This window comes from Nuphar pumila, chromosome 8 (genome assembly GCF_984573655.1).
Source record: "Nuphar pumila chromosome 8, dmNupPumi1.hap1.1, whole genome shotgun sequence".
Lineage (NCBI taxonomy): Eukaryota > Viridiplantae > Streptophyta > Magnoliopsida > Nymphaeales > Nymphaeaceae > Nuphar > Nuphar pumila.
In genome coordinates this window covers 13,459,438-13,479,353 of record NC_143256.1, presented here as the reverse complement: position 1 = coordinate 13,479,353, position 19,916 = coordinate 13,459,438, and the positions used below count along the sequence as shown (strand labels likewise).

General features: G+C 36.5%; 1 protein-coding gene across 1 annotated transcript; it reads left to right on the top strand.

Annotated features, from left to right (window-relative positions):
* The first annotated feature begins 11,976 nt into the window (after positions 1-11,976).
* Positions 11,977-14,477, top strand: LOC149829641 (RNA-binding (RRM/RBD/RNP motifs) family protein). Its single transcript, XM_090016049.1, has 6 exons — positions 11,977-12,221; positions 12,333-12,373; positions 12,526-12,689; positions 12,815-12,914; positions 13,090-13,259; positions 13,682-14,477. Exons 1-6 carry the CDS (start codon positions 12,091-12,093, stop codon positions 14,177-14,179), a joined length of 1,104 nt encoding a protein of 367 aa, XP_089872175.1. The 5' UTR covers positions 11,977-12,090; the 3' UTR covers positions 14,180-14,477.
* The last annotated feature ends 5,439 nt before the right edge of the window (positions 14,478-19,916 follow it).

Sequence of the window (19,916 nt, the reverse complement as noted above, 5' to 3'; positions counted from 1 at the left end):
AATATTCATATAAAATAATGAGTGGAACAGGCACCTAAATTAGAGCGTTACAAAAATTACACAGAAATCACATAATGTGAACAATATCATAAAATAACTCATAAAAATGATCCTAAATTATGCATCTAATATGAAAAACACATAATTATGCTGACATGATGCAAATGAATCAAAGAGGAATGGGTTTGAATCACTATATGCCATAGATGAGAATGATTTGGTCCATTGATTGGACAAATCTTCTATATTAAACGACGTTCATTGCCTTCATAAGCAAGATAACAACATGAATTTGATTCAAGATCGGGTTTTATGACAATCATATAAAAGAGAACACATACAACATCAACTCAAAAAGAAAAGAATGCATGGGAGTTTACCTTGACACTCTTGGTTCGGGCTTGCAACGATCGAGCCTGGGGCAGTTGGAGATATTTCCCTTGGTGATTCGGCTGCCACTTGGATGCTAGGCTAAAAGAGGAGGGATGTAGGTCGGCTCTGCAATGCTTGACTGCCACCTGAAGGTTGGACCCAAGGAGAAGGAAACTAAAAGGAGTGTGTGATAGGAGAGAGAAAGAGGAAAATGAGGTGAGAAAAAGAAGTGGAAGAATAAAAGGGGGCGTGTGATGAGAGAGATCAGGAGAGAAAAGTGGAAACTCCAAAAGGTGCTGGATGGATGGATGGATTGATGGATTTCTCTAAGGGGGTCGACTAGGTGAGTTTAAAATGAGGATGAACTGAAAGTTAGAAAAAGCAAGGGGAAATCTTGCTTTTTACTATTTTTTAGGAAAAGTAAGAGGGGACGTTTTGGCTCCTTCAAATTTTAACTTTTTGTTTTGCTTTTTCTCAAGAGGAGCCCAAAAGTGGTGCCACCTCAGAGGCCACATTTGTTATTAAATAAAATAAAAATGAAATTTCAGGATGGCGCCACCTCAGAAGGACAATTTTGCTTTTTTGGACATTTTTTTTTACTTTTTTTCTTTTTCAAAACCCTAGCTACTTTAATAAAAGCACTGAAGTGGTGCCACCTTGTGGTGAACCCACATCTACTTTATGAATAAGAATAAGAAAAATAAGGAATTGGTCTCAAGAGGTGCCACCTCAAAGGGAACAATTTTGTAAAAGTTTTACTTTTCCTAAAACTTGGCTAAAGCATCTACCTTTAAGGAGATCAAATGTGGCACAACGTCATGGTGGGGGCCACATTTTATTTTTGAAATGACAAAAAAGAATAAAAATCATCCTTTTTTTTAGAGGGGTGCCGCCTCAGAGGGGCGACTCCTCATTTTTAGGCTTTTTGAAAGAGCTTGAAAACAAAAGCTAAAGACCTAAATTCTCAACCCTTGAAGTGGTGTCACCTTGGGAATGGACCCCACATGGTTTAAGAAATAAAATGAATAAATAAAAGGGGAATTTAGATGTGGCACCACCTTAGGGTGGGCCCACCTCTACTTTTTTATTGGATGAAATTTAAAAACTAAGACTAAAAGGGAAAAAGTAAAAATTAAAGTTTCTTTTTAGATTTTTCATAAAACCCTATGCCGATTAATGATTAAGAAACATTACTTGACCTAATTATGAATTTTTTTGAAAGAGGGTGGCCCCTCAGGCCATATTTATAAAAACAATTTTGAAATTGCTAATAAAAAGGTTAAAATAAAAAGATTTTACAAAATTCAAAGTCCTTTTGCAAATTTGGAATAAAATTCTAAGTTCAAAGCTTTGTCCTCTTCCTTTAGGCAGAACCGATCGAGTTTATAAAATTTGAAGATAAAAAGCATCCAGATTGTTTTCTTGAGAAAATATGTTGAAATTCAGAGTCATCGGGATTAAAATGGGAAAAGATGGCAATTTTGAAGACCTAGGGGTTGAAAATTGATTTCAAAAGAGTTTAAAATTCGAATCTGAACTGAAAATTTTTAAAATCACGAGTTCTGGACCTCAAAAAGACATGTTATGCAGTGAAATGACATGAATTGTTATGCAATGATATGCATTGGCATGTCTCAGGGAATTCAATTCTGAACTAGAAATTGGAGATTTCAGTCTTTTGGTATGAGTAAGACTTTGAAAATTTGTGACCAGAAGTGAATTCTGAGTCAAAACTGAGAAATTTTGAGAATTGGCAATGAAATTTGGACTTTTGCAAAGTTTAGACTCAAAAATTGACCATTTTACCCTCTGAATATCTCGAAGGACAGGCTGTGATGATTGTATGGAAGGGCTGGGGAAGGTGAGTAAAAATTTTGGGTGTTTACACCGCCCCATGTGGCAAAGGGATTTGAAGATGGGCCTTCAGCTTGGCACAGGACTCTGCTTACCACATGGGATACCACTTCGGTGGTATATCACTGAAAATTTGTTTACTCCCTTTTCATAGAGTTTTTTTTAAAATATATATTAATCAACATATAACAATTTTTACAAACATTTAGGGCTGGTAAACTAACTGAGAAGCGCTGAGTTCGGGTCAGTTCTTCTCACTTATAGCTCTTCCATGTTCAGCAAATGAGCTCGACGAGCAGTCCGTATGATATAAATGAGCCGAATATGTACAATGGGTTTTGTTTCCATTTGGCTGACTCGTATAATGAGAATATATAAAGTATGCATATAAAAAGTGTGTTAGAGTAGGTGCTTGGGTTGCATGGCTGTGTTGGAGAAGGTAACTGTTAAAATCTTGCAATTGACACTTTCCTTGAAAAGTTATTATTATTTGGGAACGATCTGATTCAGGTTGGGCTCGTATATACCGGAGTTGAGTCCACAGGCAAACAAATCGAACCTGAACAAGTTGTGTTTGGTTTGTTCAACTGGTTTACCCGCTCAACAATAGCCACAAAAACATCTAACTACCTCTTCCTCTCTCTTATTGTCTTGTCACCATGTCACTAGTTCCAAGGTTGACGTCTCTTACCAGAAGGTCAAAGCTGTGTGTACTGGCAGTGGTGGTCAGGGGTGATCTGAGAGGTTTTACCAACCTAAAGCCAGCCAGTGCGATTGATGATGGGGATTTTTTCCTTGAATTATAAAAAAATTATCATAAATAAAAATAAATGTGAAAAGAATGATGAAACACTGCCTCTCCCCCCCCCCCTATATATATATATATAAACATATCTCAACATAAATCGTGTTTGTCACTGTGAGAGTTGCTTGTGTGGCAAGTAAGGTGAGATGAAGGCACCAGATTGGATCTTACTGGTGCAGGGTTGTGGCCTCCACTTTGGCTCGTCATAAAAAACATAAATTACATTCACAAAAAATGTGTAACAACATCTTCCTCTCTCTCTCTTAATAATTATCATAAATAAAAAATAAGAACTTAAAACACCTCAAGAAAATGGATATATATATATATATATATAGATAGATAGAGAGAGAGAGAGAGACCGTCAAATAAGTGGACGATCAATACATCCAACATCATGTGGGCCACCAAATCATTCAAATCAATGGCGCAAATGACCTCCCCTAAATCCCACTCTTTTACACCCGTGAAGTGCCCCTCTTTCAATCAACATGCAAATCACCACCACCATCACCAATTTCGTATTTTTTTCACCATTTCCTTCACCCACTTGGGTCTGATACAAGTGTTGCAGCTACTCACCAAGAGCTATAAAGAGCTCAATGGTAGTTAGCCGGAAGAGTCTGAGTGGCTATACTTACCTCCAAAGTACTCAAGGAGCTATACATGCCTTCAAGGTGTCTCAAAGAGCAATACCTGCCCCCAAGGTGTCAAGAAGCTATACATGCTCCCCAAATTTTATGGTTCATGGTACATCCTACATGTGTCTAGTGAGCAGTGTTTTAACCCCTATGGATCACCTATGAATGTCTGAGATATTTCCAAGGCACGCAAAGTACATACCTCAACAATGCATCCTAGTAGCATTTCTTATTATGCTCTACGTAGTTATCTTATGCACATTATTCTTTCAACATTCATATCTTAAAGTTAGTGCATTGCGCAATCATCAATGTATATCCACTAACTACTTTTTCAATATATGTTCACATGTCAGAAACCTTAAGGATAGCAACCCACCACAGACCTATTAAATCACGACACTTACAACATTCATCCCAAAGCATAAGCGTGACATTCTTAGAATATTTTTTACTCCGAGACTCTAGAACTCTACCCTCAATTCTCAAAATCATATATCAAACTTTTACATGAAGTAATATCATGAATTCCTTTATACATGATATATTCATAATTAAATCATGTCATGAATCAAGCGACATGCAATATGTGTCATCATATTTAAGCATCATACTGAACATCAGAATTTATGAATCTATAGGAATGCTAAACATTGTTTTATATAAGATCAATAAAACTAGCATACTTAAAGCACATGGAATCACATCGAAAGATGCCTAAACCAACTACTATGTATTTTATTCAACTAAAGAGAAATTTATAAATGGTGACTTACTCGAAACGCTTAATTTCGAATTCCAAAGAATATTCTTAGCCTCTCGCAAGTTTTGATCTGAAATCAACGAATATCCCATATTATCATTTATAGTTTTTTTTTATAAAAATTATCAAAATACCCTTGAGCTTAAATGCCACACTCTGACTCGGTTCTTTTAGAGTTTGTCATCACATTCTAATGGATCTCACTTGAAGAGGAGAATCCAAGGATCAAAAAATCATTTGAATATGACTTGGGGGTACCAAATTATGTTGTGTTTACTAATTAGGCATAGTGAGGGTAAAATAGTCTTTTGACTTTTTGACCACTCCTCATTCCATGAAATATTTTTTCGATATATATTGTCTTTACACCATATCTAGATCGTATTGAATTTTGGATCTAGATCTACTCTGATTTTAAAACAGATCACTTAGGTTTTTCAAGTGTAATTTTTATTGGATCTTGGATATGGTATGCCCGATCCAAACCTATTTGTAATGGTTTGGCACATGTATGGCATCTATGTTGGACATACTTGGATTTTGGACTAAACTCTATAAAATTCACTGAGTTTCAGATCTACTTTGTGTGCCTGCGATTCGATTTGAGTTTTGGATCCATACTTGGATTCGGTTCATACTGGAAATTTCAGGTCTTTGCTATCTCTATTTTCCACCGCACTAATTCAATTTCACTTACGCACATGCATATCTATTTGTATACATCAAAAGTTCTGTTTGTCTCGATCTAGATCGAGTCAGTTTGACCTATATTGGGCCCGATTTGGTATGGATCGAGTTAGTATGCAGAAACATACTCGACTCGACTTGGTCTGCCCAGACCAAGTCGATCTATAATGAACATATTTCAGGCTCGGTCTGTCCAGGCCGAGTCTGTCTGTCAAGAAAATAGTCCTGACTCGGTCTGTTCAGATCAAGTCGTATGCTAAAACCACTCAGACCCGACTAGCTCTAAACAGATCGAGTCAGTCAAAAAAATTAGATCTGACTTCGTCTGTTGCAATACACATACCCGACTCGCCTGTCTAGACCGAGTCAGCCTATCAAAATAGACAAACCCGACTCAATCTTTCTAAAAAATATATATTTTTTCTATTCCTTGGCTTGGTCTGGGCACGTCAAACCTAGTCATATCCTGATTCGCACCTAAACCGACTTGATCTAGGTCATGCCCAGACCAAGTGATATGGCTGGTTGAGTCTGCCAAAAATACATACCAAGTCTGTCATTCAAGATGTGTGGCAGTTTCGACAACCCCGCTATTGTTGGACTGCTGCAGTCGTATACAAGTGGAAAGGTGCCACTAGCAAATCTCATCAATTGTGTCTTGGTCTATCCAAAGAAAGTCCTCTATCAGAACCATTTTTTGATGGAATAGTTAAAGAAAAACACACGATATTAATGTGGTTCGGTGAACAATCACCTATGTCCATGATACACCACTCAACAATTCATATGTGGAGTTTTCCACTGTTTAAAATATTACATTGGCTATCGACTTAGTCAATTTTCTAGATTCTTCTTTACTTTGTTATATTTGATAAGATTGTTATCTTGATCTCCTCGGACTCTAACCATATTAGCTCCATATTTTGCATTATCGATAATATTGGTCTCAATCATATTAGCTCTACATTTGGCAATATTGATAATCTTGGTCTCCACCATATTAGCCTCGTATTTTCCGTTATCGTAACCGCTTGTTAGAGTTCCATTTGATGCAGACCGTTCTTTGAGAAGTTGACCTTCAGTTATGGTTTATCTAGTTTATCATTTCTTGGATCATATCATGATCTTCGTTGTTGGCATTATCGTGCTTGATGTCATCGTAATCTACATGGTCGACGTTATCATCATGATCTCCGTTGTCGACATTATCGTGCTCAATATTAACGTTAACCGTCCCCCATAGACTGGTTGCGGGCAAAAAGGAGAGACCCAATTTGATGTGGAAATCAAGGAAGTGAGTGCACAATAAGGGCTTAGTAAAAATGTATGCAATTTGTTTTAATGAGGGCACATAACGAGTGATGAGAGTCCCCGAGGCAACTTTTTCCCAAACAAAATGACAGTCGATTTCGACATGCTTTATGCATGAATGAAATGTTGGCTTGATGGTAGTCTCAAGAAACGTGAGCCACATAAGTTTAGTAGTAGTTGATGCCATCGATTGATATTTTGCTTTAGAACTAGAATGAGCAACAATAGGTTTCTTTTTGGCATTTCAGAAAATGCAATTGTTCCCGAGAAATATGCAAAAGCCTGAGGTAGGGTTCTAGGTAATGGGGCATCCTGTCCAATCGACATCTAAGAAGGCAAATAATGACAATAATGTAATTGGTAGCAGCCAAATTCTGCGATCAATAGTGTCGTAAAAAAATGAAGAATACACTTGACCAACTGAAAATGTGCACTGGTCATGTTCTGCATGAATTGACTGACAAAGTTAACACTGAAGGAGAGATAAGGATGAGTCATACTGGGGTATTAATGGCCTCCAACCAGACATCGATAAAAGGTAGCATCCCGAAAAGGCAAGTCATCATCCATAGTGTTAGTAGCATAGGTCACCATGGGCATAGAAACATGCTTGATGCCAACCATTTAAGCTTTGTCAAGAAGCTCATAGGCATAAAGCTTCTGATTTAGAAATAAGCCCTCAGAGGACCGATGGACTTCAATGCCCAAAAACTAGTGAGAGAATTCAAGATCTTTAAATGCAAACTCTTGACTAATGGTGTGAATGGACTGACTAAGAAACTAAGGATCATTGCCAGTCAAAATAATGTCATCGATATATAGTAGAATAATAATTATCATGGATCCACTTTTACATATAAATAATGATGGGTCAACAATACACAACAAAAAACCAATAGAGAGAAGAAATGTGCCAAACCCATCATACCACGCCTGAGAAGCCTATGTTAGCCCATATAGGGCTTTCTTCAGCATACAAACAAAGTCTGGCCGTTGACGGTCATGAAATTCTGGGGGCTATTCAAGGAACACAGTTTCATTCAAGTGACCACGTAAAAATGCATTCTTAACATCCAATGGCTTAATATCCTAGTTGGAGGCCAAGGCAAGGGTGAGAACAATACATATGGTGGCAGGCATGATCACTGGAGAGAAGGTTTCCAGAAAGTCAACACTTGGGATTTGATTAAATCCCTTGGCAATGAAACGAGTTTTTAGTCGGTCGACGAAGCCATCACTTTTTAGTTTAGTTTTATAGACCCATTTACACCGAATGATATGCATGGCAGGCTCCTTAGGCACACGCTCCTATGTGTTATTGATATGAAGAATGAACATCTCCTCATGCATAGTAGCACACCATCCATTATGAACAAAGGCAACCTTGAGACTCTTTGGTTCTAGAGGCATAGAGAGGGCAAAAAAATATTTGAGATTGAGCTTTACTATGTCATTCCACATATGAGTGACCATATGATGGATTTGAGAATGAGGAGTGACAAAAGTGCCTTCATCTGTATCCTCATTGGCAACCGATTGTCTAACACCTGCCAGAGAAGGATCACAAGGCTGAGAACCCTCCGAAGCAACACCGACCAAGTCGTTTTGTGTATGCTCTCTTTATATGACTATTTCACCATGTGGTGACTCACACATCACATTTCTTGGAACTTATGGGTTAGTAAACTCAACCAAGTTTGAGTTAATCTTAGCAGACCATTCTTCCAGACTTGTGAGATCACTTACTTGTTGGTTGACAGAGAAGAGTAATCCTCGTTTATGATACGAGAAGGCACTTTCATAAAAAACAACATCTCTTGCTTTATAGACACACTCAGTGGGGTGGAAAAGACAGTGGTAGCCTTTGTAGTGATCACTATAACCCAAAAAAATACATAGTAACATTTTCAGATCAAAATTATTGGTACCATAGTTCTGGAGATAGGGAAAACATCAACACTCAAAAGCTCTCAGGCTTGTATAGTCCAGTTTCTTTCTAAACACCTTCTCATAAAGAGTTTTAATAGACAAGTTTGGTGTTGGTAAACGGTTGATGATCCATAATGCCATTAGGAAAGCTTCCACCCAGAACCAAGTTGAAATTTGGGCATGAAAAAGCATGGTCAACCTCAGTTCAGTGATAGACCGATGCTTTTGTTCAGCCATATCATTTTGTTTTAGAGTTTTTGGGTAACTTTTATAGTAGACAATCTCATTCATCTTTCAATAAGTCCCGAGTTCAATACTCCTGAACTGTTTACATTTTTTTTATTTGTTTTTCAAAATAAGTTTGAACATATTTATGAAATTCAATAAATTTATTGCATGATTCAGATTTAAGTCTTAAATAAAATATTCAAGAAAAATGAGAATGTTCATCAATAAAGACTGCATAAAATTTAAAACTTTGATGGAAGATAATAGGAGCAGGTCGATATAAGTCACAATGAACTTTTTTCAAACAACTTTGTGCAATGGTCATCAACAAAAAGAAAAGGAAGTCTACATATTTTACCTATTTGGCAGCTTGCACATATAGCACTTTTAATGGACTTTGATGTTATTGAAATATACTTGTTTTTTTTAAGAAAGTCAACAACTTGTGCATGCACATGCCCAAGTCGTTGATGCCAAACTTCCCAACTGAAGTTTCTAATTCGTGAAGAAAAGAAAATTATTATTTACGATCAACCATGTTCCTTGAGTTGTCGAAGTCATACAGGTCACTTACTCTACTCCATGCCACCACTTGCCTGCTCGTCCTCTTGTCCTTAATCACAAAATCATCAGATGAAAATTCAAATAAACAGGGCATATCATAAGTTAATCAACTTACATACATCAAATTCTTTTTAACATCAAGAACAACCAAAACATTATTCAGGTGAACAGAATGATCATCATTTTCAATTTGTGTGGATCCTACACGGACAATATTTAATCTGACACCATTTTCGACCATAATTTTTTTTGAACCATAATACGTTGAACAAGTTTCGAGGTTACTTAGACTGGCAGTAGTGTGCGAAGTAGCTCCTATGTCAGGGAACCAAGTTTGATCTTGGCTATAAGCAAGTGTCATGTCAACAAAAGCTTATATAACATCTTTAGCTTGATAGGCATGATTAAAACTGTGCTAACAATTGATGGCACTATGATTCATCTTACCACATATTTGACACAAGACCTCATTTTCTTTTTCTTGATTGCTTTGGGCATTTAATTTATAAAAACCAAATTTGGTTTTATTTTGATTGAATTAATTGCGGCATTATCCAACTTGGATAAAGCCAAGTCTTTTTGAGTTAAATTGTTGCTTTTTGTTAAATCAATTATTCTGATTGGTAATTTTTTGCTCAAAAAGGTAGAGTTCTCATTTACACCTTCTTTATGTATAGCGTGCATGGTTTCACGCCCTTGGAACAGGCCAACCATATCATTGTATGATAGAATGGGCAGCTTTAGCATGGTCGTGATAAACACACCGTAAATTTGTTTGAATCCATTGACATATTCATTAAATGAGAGGCTTTTTTTTATATATGACTACAACTTTTGCGTCAATAAGAATACATGTTCCTTGGAGACATGAGCAAAAGCCTTGATAAGAGTATTCCATACCTCACTGGATGTTTGATGGCCGATGACAAGACCTAGCACTTCCTCAGGTAGAGTGCACGTGATCCATTGCCTCAGTAGCCTGCCAAATTTTTTCAGGCAATAAATTATGGATTTGAGACACCATCTATGGTTTAAACTGGGATTGATGTTTCACCATCTACAAAGCTAATCATGTCTTGGCTCTCAATAAAACCAAGCAACTGTGTTTTTTCACAATAGAAAATTTGAATGATTGAGTTTAATTGTGCCAAAATTCGCTACATTCAAGTTGAAGGGGTATGAGAATTTGATGGAGCAGTTGATGTATGTTGACATCATTGAGAAGGATACTATAATCATCGAGGATGCAATAAACTCTTATACTATAAAGAAAAACACAAGATATTAACGTGGTTTGGTGAACAATCACCTACGTCCACGATACTCAAGTCAACAATTCATATGTGAAGTTTTTCACTATTTAAAATACTATAATGGCTATCGACATTACTTAGTCAATTTTCTATATTCTTCTTTGTTACATTTGATAAGATTGCTATCTTAATCTCCTTGGACTATAACAATATTAGCTCTATATTTTGCATTATCAATAATTTTGGTTTCCATCATATTAGCCACACATTTGGCATTATCGATAATCTTGGTCTCCACCGTATTAACTTCACATTTGGTCTTATTGTAACCGCCCGTTAGAGTCTCATTTAATGCAAGCCATTTTTTTAGAAGTTGACCGTCACTTATAGGGATAAACTCTATTTTATCTATTTTATCATTTTTTTGGACTCATATCGTGATCTCCATTGTTGACATTATCATGCTCGGTATTATCGTTAACAATAGTAACCTACTCTTTAATGGCAGTAGGTTGTGTTCCTGGTCCATCTCTAAGGATTCCAACTTCAACTCATGCAGGCCTTGCTTCTCACTTTGAATGGAGACCTCTTTTTTTATAACCCTTCCCAATAGTGTATGAGATAGCCCCGTATTTTATTTGCCAGCATCTCCTGTTAAGGACCATTTAGAAACCCATTCGGATATAACATAAAAATTCAGATCCATGGAGGTCAGATCCAGATCCGACTTGGGAGAGCAGTTAGAACTTAACTGCTCGTGAGGAGGGGCAGGGAAACACTACAAGGGGATGAGAAATGCATTTTTTGAGAAATTGTTTCCAAAATGAGAAACAATGCATTTTCCAAAAGCATGAAAAAACAACGAAATTTTTATGAAAACCATGTTTCTCATATTGTGAGAATCACATTTCCCACCCTAAGGCCTTGTTTGTTTCATTCTAATGTAAAGGAAAAGCTTTATTTCATGACCATTGATTTTTTGAAAGTTTCTATCAACATAACTCGTGTGAAAACATGAGAGTTGTACGAATGGATTTATGTATAAAAAGTGGTAGGTGATGAAAAAAATTCAAGCTCACTTGTGCCATCATAACATTTTCTCACTTTGATGATATGATGTTTGCTTCATTCGAGTTTGAAAAAGATTGCATTATGGTGGTGAGCTCAACACTTTCTCATGAAAATTGCATAAAACAAAAGGCCCAAGAAAAACTTATTTTTCATACTTGAGAAACATGTTTCTCATGAATTTTCCTTTTGTGCGATACATATTTATCTTGGCAAGATTTCTTATTTTGTTAGATGTTTCCCATTTCTTTCTCAATGGTTTCCCTATTCGCTGCTCGGTTCATTTCCTGTTTCACATGTACCAAAAAACCTCTTTTTCCGTTTCCATGTTCCTTTTTGACAACCTTGGATTTCGGGCTCAGTTCGGATCCGGTATCCGGTACAAAACCGATCCGTTGACAACTATAAGTTATAGAGCTCCCTGTAAATTTCCGACAACGGAGGCCCCGTTTTGCAAAATTACAAAAATCTGGACGCTTATAAGACACGGTTGCAGCCACTTAGGTTTAGGGTTTGGTACTTTGCTAAGCTTTTGCAATTGCTGTTGCGTCCCTCTTATCGTTCACGCAATACCTCCTCCTCGCCTTCTTCTCTCTGTTCGTCGTCCTCCTCCTGATGGCTAAATCAAAGAACGCAGAGCCCAAACCGAAGAAGTCCGTTTCCGACGGTGAACCCAACGAGCCCGTGCCCGCAGATGACTCAGACGATGACAAATCCGAGCGCCACCCCGAAGGCGGCAGCCCCGGGTACGCCCTTCTTCTTCTTCTCACCCTCATCCTTCTTGCTCCTGCCGCTCTAGTTATCATCGCTTAAGTTGTCGATCTGTTTTTTTTTCTTTCTTTTTCTCTTCCCATCAGGAAGATCTTCATTGGTGGTTTGGCCAAGGAGACTACATCAGGTTAGGCCGAATCTTCCTCTTTCCCTTTTCTGCTCTCTGTTCTTAGTTTTCTTTCTTTTCTTGGGCTCTCTCTTTTATGTTTTCTCGTTTGGGTTCTTGGAGTTTTGGAGGTAGGGTTTTTTTTGTTCATAATGGTTGGATTTGGATCTCAGCGCAATTCATCAAACATTTTGGGAAATATGGTGAGATTACGGACTCTGTGATTATGAAGGATCGAAGGACGGGGCATCCCCGTGGCTTCGGATTCGTCACCTACGCCGATCCGTCTGTTGTTGATAAGGTTATTCAGGATACACACATCATCTTTGGGAAGCAGGTAATTCTTTTTTGTTTTTTGCGTCTTGCTTATTTCGATTGGATGAGATTATGGTCTGGTTTCGTTTTTTTTTTTTTCTGTGGTTGTGATTTTGTGTATGATAAGTAAATCTGGGTGTTTACTAGGTGGAAATCAAGAGGACGATCCCGAAAGGAGCTGTGAGTGGGAAGGATTTTAAGACGATGAAGATTTTCGTTGGTGGTGTGCCGACAGCAGTTACAGATGGTATTGACATTTGCTTTGATATAGTGATGTTGATCCTCCTATTTTGCTTTGATGAGATCCTGTCTGTCGATCGACCTATCGAGTTTCTGTTTCATGGGATTGATTCTCTTGTTGTGGTTTAACATGGTTTGGTTTCTTCGTGTCTTTGTTTTCTGATATGTGATCAATTAAATAGATGAGTTCAAGAACTTCTTTTCAAAGTTTGGAGAGGTGAAGGAGCATCAGATTCTGCGTGACCATTCAACCAACAGGTCTCGAGGCTTCGGTTTCATCACGTTTGACTCTGAACAGGTGGTGGACGAGCTCTTAGCAATGGGAAACAGGATTGAAATGGCCGGGACACAGGTTAGTGTAGCTATCAGGAAGGTGGTCTCGATGGATTCTGTAACTGGTATCTTTTGTTCCTTACTAATGAAGAAAGAGCAGTATTTGATTTATTTTCTTGTATCTTGGGTCATCATCGGTACACTTTTGCTATACCAAGGTGGTTCAATTTCTTATGTCTGTTGAATGAAATTGTCATAAGCATCAGCCTTGTGTAGGAAATTATCTAGGCGTGCATACTTAGTTGCCATGATTGTCATGATACTGTAGCTTGAACATTGCTAGTTTTGTTTAGAATTTTACAGTAGCTGATTTTGGATAAGAATATAGAATTATAGTGATTCTTAAGAGCACCTTCTCGCAGGTATGAAGCTGGGTCTCATCGATTTATAGATAATATGTGAAGGATAACAGGTTAGGTTACTTGTTTTGTTTTGTTGTAGGTGGAGATCAAGAAGGCTGAGCCAAAGAAAGCCGGAAATCCACCACCATCCAAGTTCTTCAATGACCCCAGGCCTTCCTATGGTGGGTATGGGGATGCATATGGTGGATTTGGTGGTGGTGGTGGCTATGGCCCTAGTTCATATAGGTCAGGCACTTATGGCGGTAGGCCAGGTGGTTATGGCGGGTACAATGGAGGTGAGTTTGGTAGTGGTTATGGAGGATATGGTGGTAGCGGTCTAGGAGGTTATCGAGGAGAGTCTTCTCTTGGGTACTCTAGTCGCTATGGTGGAGGTTTTGGTAGAGGTTATGAAGGTGGAATGCTAGGTGGGTATGGTGGCCCTGGTGATAGCTATGGAGGATATGGGGGTGGTGCCTACGGCAGTGGCTATGAGTCAGGCTTTGGCACTGGCTATGGTGGGGCTGGTGGCAGTTTCTATGGAAGTAGAGGTGGCTATGGAGGTACCGGCAGCGGTCGTTACCATCCTTATGCAAGGTAGAAGATTCCTTGAGCAAGGTCTTAGACTGCAGTTCAGTGACAAGGCAGTTCAAAGCTTCATCCTTAGCACAAGTCAGTCTTCTCTAGCGTCAAAGAATCGTATATACATTTTGGTCATAGTCATTCTACTCATGTATGCTGGTGCAGGAGTCACTCTTTTAGCGTGGAATAGTCTTGTTATATGTTAGATTTTTTCTGTTGAGTGGACAAATCTCATAGTGGGTATGCTTGCTTTTGAAGGACAGGTTTCTTTTTTATTTCTTTTTTCAGGTAAACAATGCTATGTGCTTTTCTACTCAGGAATAGGTGTATGCTTCTATAGTTCTATGCAACCCGAGGATTTTGGGACCCCTGTTTGTGTGTGGTTGGGGTTGTGTCATGCTTCAGCTTTGTAACTTAGAATATCTTAAAATACTGTTCTTATAGGGATTTCTAACCTAGCTCTTCGACTAGATGATTAGATATATTGCATGCAGGAATTACTTCTCATAACTTGATGGTGCCCCTTCTGCTTCAATCTGATCTTTTAGGGCATGTTTTAACTAGTGAACTTTCTTTTCATTTTGCCATTTGTTTTGGGGCGTCATTGTTAGGGCTGTTAAACAAGTTGAGCTGCTTGTTGCTCGGCTTGTAAAGAGCTTCAGATAATACCCTTATAAAATAGGCTCAGCAAGCTGAACATGAGCAATCTGTAGTTGGCTCAGCTATACACTTATGAGATCGATTAACTCGGGTTCAAATAAGCTCGAACTCAGCTTGGCTTGCCACAAGAATGTGCCAAACTTGAACACTTGAAGCTAGGCTCCTTTACCAGGCTAGTCATTGTAGTCCATGCCCTTTCATGGTCTGCACCAGTGACTCCAACTCTGACCTTGATATGAGGTTCAGCCTTTTTCTCCTCTCCGCTGTACCGGATTATGTGATCTGAATTCAGCAACAGTGACTGATTGGATCAAATAAGCTCGAACTCAGCTTGGCTTGCCACAAGAATGTGCCAAACTTGAGAGCAGAACCGGCCTGTTGGAGTCTTGTCATGTTTACTTCGTGACATGGTCTGTTTTTTTCTTATTGAAAGTCCTTGTGAAATTGTCTTAGATGTGAAATGGGCGTTGTGTGAGAGGGCTCCACGTAATGGGTCGAGAGTGTGGGTCAGGTCAGGGATACAATTACCACCAGTGGTTCTTTGGATGTGTTTCGTCATCCCCCAGCCAAGGTGGTTGGGGGTTCATCGCCATGGATGAACAACTTCCAGGGAATCCTTGTCCGCCAAGGGTACCCTGAGCTGATTTCTCCTCCTGTGCATACGTTGGTGAATTCCTTATTCTGAGGGCATAGTCTAGCGCATTGTTTTATGGACCAACATCACATGGGCCATTTATTTTGAGATTTCATGTTTCTTTTGTGTTGGTTCAGTTGGGTTTAGTCATGCCTTTCCGGCCACCAAAAAAAGAGCACCAACTTACAATAACTCCTACAGATGATCCCCTCGATACAGGGGTTTTATTTCTCCAAAAATGACTACTTTATGGGTAATTTGACTTGATTCTCTAAACATTTTATACTCTTGATGTTCAAAATAGTAAATATCCAACATTGGTAGGACCTTTATACTCTTTGCAATTGTGATTTTAGTTTTTTTTTTTTTGTGAAAAAATTGAATCACCCATTGGCTATGTTCAACGCTCAAATTTAGGATAGTAGGTTTTTTATGCAAAAAAAATCATGAACTTGCATCAATTTATTTGTGAAAATTTGGAGTAACGAAAATACCAATATTGCAAATATCCAACTCTTTTGCATGTAATAAAAAAATGCATATAAATATTTATGAAACACTTTGTCGCGCTCTTGCAAATATCTAACTTTTGTTCATTACTTTTTGAAATAATTTGAAACTCTAGTTATCACAAGTATTGCATTTAAATATTTACAAAATTGTGACAAATATGCCATGTTTTTTATTTTTTATAGATTTCTTGAATCATATATAAACTCACTAATTTTGTTATGAAATATATTGTCTCACTCTTGTAAATATCTTATTTTTGTTCATGTACTTTTTGAAATCACATAAATTTATGTGTGAAGAAACTCTAGATGTCATAAGTGTTGCACTTAAAATATTTACAAAATTGTGACAAATATGCAATATTTTTTATTTTTTATAGATTTCTTGAATCATATATAAACTCACTAATTTTGTAAATTGCTTACTTTTTTGTATATATTATGTTATTTCTGAATATCTAGATATCATAATTAAATATTTGTGAAATTACAACAAATATGTGATATTTTTTTTATATATTTTTTGAATCATATATAAATTTGTAATGGTTTTCAACTTGCTTATTTTTGAATAATTTAGGTTTTTTTTTCTTTTTTCTCCAACAAGTGGTACTCACCTATTGGCAATTATTTTCAACTCATTTGTGTATACGGTACTTGTTTGCATATACCATCTGAAATCTCATAAAGTATATTTATGAAAATCTCAGTGATCGACAAAAATTGGACAGTTTTGCAAAATTGTTTTTCTATGTATAGACAAGTCAATATGATTAATATAGAACTTAATGTAGTTGTTTGCGCAAAATTGGATAAGCTGAAGTTTAACCATTATAAAGTTATATTCAAAGTTATAATCAAAGTTTAAGGTGATCCATTCAATTATAAAGTTTAACTTCATTCAATTATAAATGTAAGTTTATCTTGATCTATTATAAAAGTATATAATTGTTCACAACTCTCTATTGACAAACTCTTCTTACGCCTCTCTAATCGATGTCTTCGCCTTTTCATTGTCTTTCGCACATTTGGAAGCTCTTTCCTTCGTGTGCTTGTAGAACCTAATTATATGATTTCTTATATCTGTCACATCTTGCTGAAAATAACTCTTTATTAGCTAACAAGTAGCTACAACGAACATCTGAAACTGGTGAACAATTGACATATAAGCAAATACCTATGTGAATTTCAATTTTCAGTTTTTGCTGAGATACTGCATATAGTGTATGACAAATATATTATAGACATATCTGTAAAATGAGAAAATATCAAGAAAAAATATGTATATATATGAAATGAGTTAACAAACAAATGCAAACAAATTGCTCGTTCTCTTGTTTAAGAATACCTTCCATCCTCTTTGTGGCTCAATATTTGTAATAGTTGAACTCAAATTGCACTTAATAAAATGAATATACAACACATATGCACGAAAAGGAGATACCAATTGTATACAAAAAAGAAGATAACAAACATACACAAAAAAATGACTACATTATTGAGTAAGTTATGTTATTATACTGTTTGTTCAAGATTTTTATCTGCTAAATGTGTTTAGCATGAAATTGTATAGCTTGAAGTCAGTTTCCTTCATGTCTATTTTTTAAAGAACTCAATGCTCGTTGCCCTGTTTGAAAAAAATTAAGACCTGCAATAAAATATATTGTAACAAAATTGTGTGTGAAAATTTATTTATAAGTATGCAAAGTTGTGTAAAAACATACATTGTCAGCATCAGGAAAATGAGGAAAATGATACGGCAAGTCGTTGCTCTCTAAGCAATCAACTGCCCCACTTCACTAACCTTTATAGCATCAGGAAAATGATATGGCATGTCGTTGTTCTTTAAGCAGCCAACTGCCCCACTTCATTGACCTTTAATTGCGATCATTTGTTGTGAAAAGACAATATTTATTAGTTATTTTTCATTAATCGGTAGTAAAACAATATTACCATCGCTTTTGTAACTCACAGAGAAATATAGGATAAGGTAAAGGGTCTTCAACAACTTGTCTTTTTTTATGTTCACGTTGTGAGCCACTTACAGTTTTTTTTTTTATGAATCTTGCACAAATTAACATGAAAACCAACACTTACGTCACTTGTCAAGAAAGATTTTTTGTCAAACTCATACTCTTTCGCTGCTTGGGTGTTATCTTCTATAGTTTTTTCTTTAACATGTTTTAACAACAAAATAAATTAGATACGATTAATATCAAATATACACATGATTTGGGATATTGCTTATACCTCATATATGAGCGACTGTTCCTTGCTCTTCGAAACTCGGAGCCCTAAATATATACCTCATCCTTTTTTTTAAGAATGTATATGGCCTTACATCTTGAACTACCGAAATATACATATAAAGAAACAATTCATTAAAAAAACACTAGATATATACACAAAGAAGCAATTCTTATACTGAATATACACACAAAGATGCAATTCCTACACTGGATATACACACAAAGAAGCAATTTAGTAAACAATACTGAAAATATATACATACTATTATTCGTGATGCATCTTGTTGTGGCCAACCTCACAACATACGCTACACTTATATGATCCATCATCCTTGTGTTCTGTTCTCTGTCTATTAAGCTTAGGTCACCTTGCCTTGCAAACCACTTTTGGTGGATAGACAACTATAAGAGTAGGTGGAGCGATGTGTAAGACATTATTTGCTATCGAGAAGAATATATATTGATTATATGCAGCTCGATAAGATTCAACTATGAAGAAATGGTTATAATAATATTCTCGTAGGTTGCTCTCATACAAAATGCATGTGATCGCATATTCATAAGAAATTTTGCTAACATGCCACTCTTCACAAGAGCACAAACGCTTTTTAAGTTCAACACTGGAACTGTAAGATCGGTCGTGGATTTTGTGCCATTGTTGAAGACAAAACATTACTTGCATACGTATTTATTGACCTTTTTTCTTTAGTCTATTTTTTTTTTACCTTCACCACCACAAGGCATGTCATATGCTGCTATGCAATCTTTCTTTTCTCAAACAATTTAATTGGTGTAAGACGAAGCTTTTGAATAAATGAAATTAGGATCTTGTCACTGAAATTCCACTAGAGGGGGTGAATAGTGAAATACGATGCAGATCGATAAAGTAAAAAATAATGAAGTAAGGCACAACACAATAAACGCAGGATTTATACTGGTTCGATCGAGTTATTGACCTACGTCCAGTCTCCAAGTAAAACACTTGAGCCTTTCACTATAAAATCCGTGTTACGGGATAAATAATACATCACCCTCTTCCTCAGAGGTCTACTTCTCTCAACAGAGAAGGGAAACACTCTCTTCCTCAGAGGTCTACTTCTCTCAACAGAGAAGGGATACAACAGTAATCAGAAAGTTACAACATTTTCCTATAGAACCTTTAGAATGATATGCAGAGTATGAATGCACGTATGAAGATTCTCAGAATGTTCTCTCTTTTGAAAATAGGCAGAATAATCTCTCAGGAGAACATAATGTTCTTTTTTTTTTCTTCACACACTTGATTCTTTTTGTCAGAGAGCTTTTCTTGTCTTTTTTCTCTTTCTTTTCTTTTTCAATGTGTCGAGTAGGAATTTTTCTCTTTGAAAGCTCACCTGTGTTTTGATATTATTTTGTTTGTATATATATAGGTCTTTTAAAAATAGTCATTGCTTTTTGAAATAATTGTCCTTTTGTGATGTGAGGTGTCAGGTCATCTCAAAACAACTTTCTATGAGAAAAGGTGTGAAATGATATGTGTACTATATATTGTTTTTTCAAAAATCATCATTTCATAAATTTAAATAAGTATTGAATGTTTGGTATATTTAAATAATGATAGTTTCTTTAAATCGCCATTTCTAAATTAAATACTTTGATGTACAATATACGTTGGTGTAATTAAAAATGATATTTAATTTATAATGGGTCTTTTCTCAAATA